Raw genomic sequence first — 5890 nt, forward strand, 5'->3', positions numbered from 1 at the left:
GTGGTTGGTCGTTTTAACAGCCTTTAAATTAGCCAATATGTTTATTGTCAACTCCAATTCGATTTTCAATGCTTGGAATCGAGGAATCGCCTTTGTGGAGTCGACTCTCTCCGCTAAACGAATCCTGCCAGAGAGCTGTCGGTAACTTGACTATATTTTTAATGCAACGCACATTTAAACACCTTAATAGCCGTATTTCTTCGTTTGCTTTTAAAGGAAAAAGAAGAAGAAGAAGAAAAAAGAAAACACAAGACGGAGTGTATTATTAATATATTTACATTTATTTGTGAATTTTATTATATGGTGGTATGTACTTCCGGGTGATTGTCAGGGTATTTCCTGTGTCTTGTCAACAAACCTGAATTCCTATATAGGGCACGCGCTTTATTTACTGCATCAATATTTATGTCGCGTTTGGGTTAAAAAGGGGAAAAACGTCACAATATCAATGCTAAACGTTCCTCTAAATTCAATGGTCCGTTGCAAGTTTGCTAATAATCATCATTAATGGCAGTTTCACATTAGTACATACGTCTACTGTTGTTATAACGAAGCTCATCTTCATCATCCTCATCTTCTTCTCTGCTCTGCTATTATTTCCTTCAAACGATGACTTCCGGAAATCCTAACATTAATGAAAAAGTGCTGCAGTATGAATCTTTTATCAATGATGTTTTGAAGCAAGATCTGCAGTAAGTTTACAGGAACATGGACTTTTACTGCTTCCTTGAATGTGTATGTGAGTTTTCTTCCTTCTATCATTATTATTTTTTTTCTTTTAGAAAGGTTTTAGAGCAAAGGGATGGCGTGTATGAGAAAATAGCACAGTACCTTCAACTGAAGAACACAATTAAAAGCATACAGGTACATTTTTAGTGCTGACACGTTTACTCTTAGGACTTTCTCTTCAGACTGTTTACAAGTCACTAAGAGGTTTCTTTTCCTCTCTTAGGAAACTGGAAGCAAAGAGCTGAAGACTGATGTTGATCTCGGGTGTAATTTCTACGTCCAAGCTCACGTGTAAGTGCTATTTATATTCGTCCACATCTGCAATATAATTAGGATGGAATCGGGTTTGTGGTGTTGGATCAGGTCTCCAAGAGCCCGCGTCTTCTTATCGAGGAAAAAAAATAATAAAACCTCATATCTTTAGTGCAAATGAGTAAAAGTAATTCATTCAAAGGTTTCAGGTGGACTATAAACACAAAGCAAGGACTAAAAAGTTATTTGAATTCCTTTAAAACATCATCTGCATTTTATTACCTTTTAAACTCTATAGAATTGTTAGAAAATGTACTGCTTTATTGTTATAAAATGTAAAATAAATAAATAAATAAATAAAACAACGTGATAAAAAGTCATCACAATACTCATCATATCTCATAGCAGTACTTTATCACAACTATATTATATTGTCATGTCTTAGGAAAGGACAGAATGTTCCCCTGCACCTTTGTATTCATATGTCATATATATAATATTTTTTGTTTTTTTGCAGTACTAAATATTGTATTAATAATGTCTCAATTTCAGGCCCGATACCTCCAAAATCCTTGTTGCTGTTGGCTACGGGTTTTTCCTGGAGTTGACTCTTTCGGAAGCACTGGCCTTCATAGAGAAAAAAAACAGACATCTTACAGAGTGAGATCCTCTTCTGTTCTTCATCACTGACATTTATTCTCATGCACCTGACTCATCTGTTTGTTTTTTATCTCTTCACCACAGATACAGCGAGATTCTTACCAAAGATGCAGCGAAGATCAAAGCACACATTCGCCTGGTTTTGGAGGTAGAGCTTTTCACCTGGGTTTGCATGAAGCTTGTTTTGTTATGTCTGATGAACCTGTAACGATGAGTGCGGCATCTTTTTCTTCCCTCAGGGTTTAAGGGAACTACAGGGTCTGAAAGATGTTGACGAGACGCCGAGACGAGAGGTGTTTTAAATCCCTAGCAGCAATGTGATGGTCTTTTTAAGACATGACACACGGCGCTTGTACTGTAAAGCGATACGTATGTCAGCGGCACCTTTTTTCCCTTAACAGGTTTTACTGTTACATTACACAAAGGATTGAATACAGTGTGTGAATAAAGTAATTTGAAAACCCTTGACTACAGCAGTGATCTTTTAGCGACTGTGAAGGTCCCTGCCTGAGATGGTGACTAATTGATGTATGAGAAAGAAAAAAAAAAATAGATGACTCATATTCTTTGGTGGTGATGTGGAGTCTTGGTTTAGTCACCAGATTATTAAGTGCTGTGTATTTCGCCCATGCATAGTATTGGACACCTTCTTACTTTTCATTTAAACCCCAGCACAATATCAAGCATGGAGTGTTTTCTGCTTGTATCATGAGTCACCTTGAATAAAAGTGTCAGTCCAATGAATAGGTTTACTGTGATCTGAAATTAAGCGTTCAGACTTTTTGTTTAATATCCTTCCAGCGTGTACATCCACTACACATTTAGACTTGAGCATACAGTACACAGTAATCAAAAGGAAATGATTTATAATCGCACTCTGCGGTGTCACCCAGATTCTCACAAAAATAGCATTTTGTGATTTATATCCTGAATTTGTATATTAAAAATATAGAACCTCTTTGCCTCACTGTCTATTAAAAAAGACTTTCTGTTATACAAATTTACACACATAATAGGGCTTTTCTCACTGTGACATAACCCTGGGACATCATTCAAAATCCCTGGATTTAATTCTGGATAGTAGAAGAAGAAGATTTTATTTTGTCACATCTACATAACAGCACAGAGAAATGCTTTCTTTGCATATGCCAATTTTGGAGGTTGGGGTCAGAGTGAAGGGTCAGCCATGATACAGCACGACTTGAGCAGAGACGGTTAAGGGCCTTGCTCAAGGGCCCAACAGTGGCAGCCTGGGGTTTGTTTCACACTCGTACTTTAGACGTGTGGTTATGAAGTACAGGGTTTAGAAACCCTGCTCTGAAGCAGAGTCAGCACAGCATTTACATTGTGGCACCCAAGGACTAGATGCTTAGCAACAGAAACCCAATCAGAAACTGAACCGCACGTGCTTCATGTCACATGCTTTGTATTGTACAGTCACAGAAACCCTGTGTGTTGTGTAAACAACAGTTGTAGTGTTTAAGGAAACAATTAAAAATAGGAGCAGTAATCAATAACGCTATGGAGCAAGTAAACACACATCTCTCCATCAGTGAGAAATCCATAAAATATTCATATAAGTTGCTCTTGTTTCTCTTTGACTTGGTTTTTTGCCTTTGTGTTTCAGGAGGCTTTGTGCGAGCATTGTATTAATCTGAACACAGGGTTTAGAAATGTACAGAGAGAAACGTCAGATTATGAAGAGCCGCGATTACTGTACACCTCGTACATGAGCAGTGTGAAACCTCAAGCAAATTTTGTTTCGAATCACCCCGGTATTAAAAAATGTATATATATTACAAAATATTATAGAAATAAATTGTTTTTATTTATGTTCTTTTTCCAAAAAAAAAATAAAAAAAGTTTATTTTTATGATTTTTTTTATTATTATTTTTAAGTCATTTATACTGTTAATATATTTGAATTTAAACGTTTCACATTTACTGTATTCTATACAATATTATACTGTACTGCTCTATACTATACTATACTATACTGCTCTATACTAATACTATACTGCTCTATACTATACTGCTCTATATTATACTACTCTATACTATACTGTACTGCTCTATACTATACTATACTGCTCTATACTATACTGCTCTATACTATACTACTCTATACTATACTACTCTATACTATACTGCTCTATACTATACTGTACTGCTCTATACTATACTACTCTATACTATACTACACTATACTATACTGCTCTATACTATACTGCTCTATACTATACTATACTGCTCTATACTATACTGTACTACTCTACTCTATACTATACTATACTGCTCTATACTATTACTATACTGCTCTATACTATACTATACTGCTCTATACTATACTGCTCTATACTATACTGTACTACTCTATACTATACTATACTGCTCTATACTATACTACTCTATACTATACTACTCTATACTATACTGCTCTATACTATACTATACTGCTCTATACTATACTGTACTGCTCTATACTATACTATACTATACTGCTCTATACTATACTGTACTCTACTATACTATACTATACCAGAAAATACTACAGACACACCTATAGAACTTTCTTGCAAAAATTCAGCTTGTTATGTACAGTATAACAGAGAGATGTGCCGCTACATGTTAGAGGAGACATTACAGTTCCTTCAGTGGGACCCTTGTAATCTGAAGACGTTCTTCCAATCTTCATCGTCCTTGAAAATGTGAAAATTCCTTTGATCATAAACCGATCAGGTCATTTCTTGCTGTTGATAACTTGTTGCTGATTAACTGTATCATCTTTATAAACGATCCTTTGCTGAACTTTTGCTTCTGCGCCATGAGGAAGAGAACGACGCGCTTTAGCTCGACTCCTTCAGCATCACTGTGACGGATACGCTGTCACACTAGTATCCGGTTGCTATGGAAACTAGATGTTGAATAGTGGCAGCAGTGTAAGTCCTGCTTCCTGAAATAGATTAATATTTCTTTCTTACAAGAGACGCACTGGTCCAAATGGTCTCGTTGCACAACAAGCGTGCATTGCACGTTTAGTATGACCATCTGAGTGTATAACATGCATGCACCGAGCATGCACATGCAGACTGATAAGCTGGATTTACACCTTAGTGAAAATGTTAGTCAAGAATTTCAACTTTTCATAAATGCAGTGTGACAGACTTAAGACTGCCAAATGTGTACACAGTGTCCTCAAGACAGAATCCAGATCCACTACTCGTGGTTTCTACTTAGTGCTTTCTGAAGAGCAGACTTTAAATAGAACTTTAAATGGAGAAAGTTTAATGTGTCATTTGTTAATACATTTAAATTGCAATTGGTTAGTGTAACTAATGTAACTTGCCATTGATTATGTTGCTAAAAGACCCTATTTGGGCAAAACCCCATGATGGACAAAAGCCTCTCATTGGACAAAGTCCTGTTGATGGACAGAAGCCTCTCATTAGACAAAGTCCTGTTGATGGACAGAAGCCTCTCATTGGACAAAGTCCTGTTGATGGACAGAAGCCTCTCATTGGACAAAGTCCTGTTGGTGGATAGAAGCCTCTCACTGGACAAAGTCCTGTTGATGGACAGAAGCCTCTCATTGGACAAAGTCCTGTTGATGGACAGAAGCCTGTCATTAGAAAAATTCCTGTTGATGGAGAGAAGCCTCTCATTGGACAAAGTCCTGTTAATGGACAGAAGCCTCTCATTGGACAAAGTCCTGTTGATGGACAGAAGCCTTTCATTGGACAAAGTCCTGTTGGTGGACAGAGTCTTCTCATTGGACAAAGTCCTGTTGATGGACAGAAGCCTCTCATTAGACAAAGTCCTGTTGACTTACTATTAAGGGATGATAATAAGGTGTCCACTTATTATTAAGGGCTGATAATCAGGTGTCCACAAACTTTTAGCCATATAGTGAATCTAATCATGCTGGCTGGTAAATAGTCGGGAGTAAATATGAGCTACAAACAATTAATTTATCAAGAGTGCAAAAGTACTGACACCCCTGCTGTTGCTACCTGGGCACAGGTACAGTGTGGGAAACAGGAATCCAGTCCTGTCCTTGCAAGGTTTGCTTTTTTTGTTGTCGTCCTCTCACGATTGACACATGCATAATACATTATTGTCATCCTTCTGCTTTTCATCTCTTCACTGTTTTTTTTTTTTACCCTTCTTCTTTCACTGACGTCACGTGACGCAGGCGCCCCGTAGGGACTCCAATGAACAGAGAGAAAGAGAGAGAGAGAGAGAAAAAAAA

The 5890-nt window shown here is 37.1% G+C and overlaps 1 protein-coding gene across 3 annotated transcripts; it reads left to right on the top strand.

Moving 5' to 3' along the window:
* Positions 1-28: 28 nt before the first annotated feature.
* uxt (ubiquitously-expressed, prefoldin-like chaperone) lies at positions 29-2385 on the top strand. Of its 3 annotated transcripts, XM_060881279.1 has the most exons (7): positions 34-141; positions 644-692; positions 783-864; positions 953-1020; positions 1534-1641; positions 1726-1789; positions 1881-2385. In XM_060881279.1, the coding sequence occupies exons 1-7, from the start codon at positions 69-71 to the stop codon at positions 1941-1943; spliced, it is 507 nt and encodes a 168-aa protein (XP_060737262.1). In that variant the 5' UTR covers positions 34-68; the 3' UTR covers positions 1944-2385. The 3 variants fall into 3 exon arrangements, with proteins under 3 accessions (XP_060737263.1, XP_060737262.1, XP_060737264.1); XM_060881280.1 differs by lacking the exon at positions 644-692 and having other exon boundaries at positions 29-141; XM_060881281.1 differs by lacking the exon at positions 34-141 and having other exon boundaries at positions 294-692.
* Positions 2386-5890: the final 3505 nt, after the last annotated feature.

Source organism: Tachysurus vachellii, chromosome 11, assembly GCF_030014155.1.
Source record: "Tachysurus vachellii isolate PV-2020 chromosome 11, HZAU_Pvac_v1, whole genome shotgun sequence".
NCBI classification, from domain to species: domain Eukaryota; kingdom Metazoa; phylum Chordata; class Actinopteri; order Siluriformes; family Bagridae; genus Tachysurus; species Tachysurus vachellii.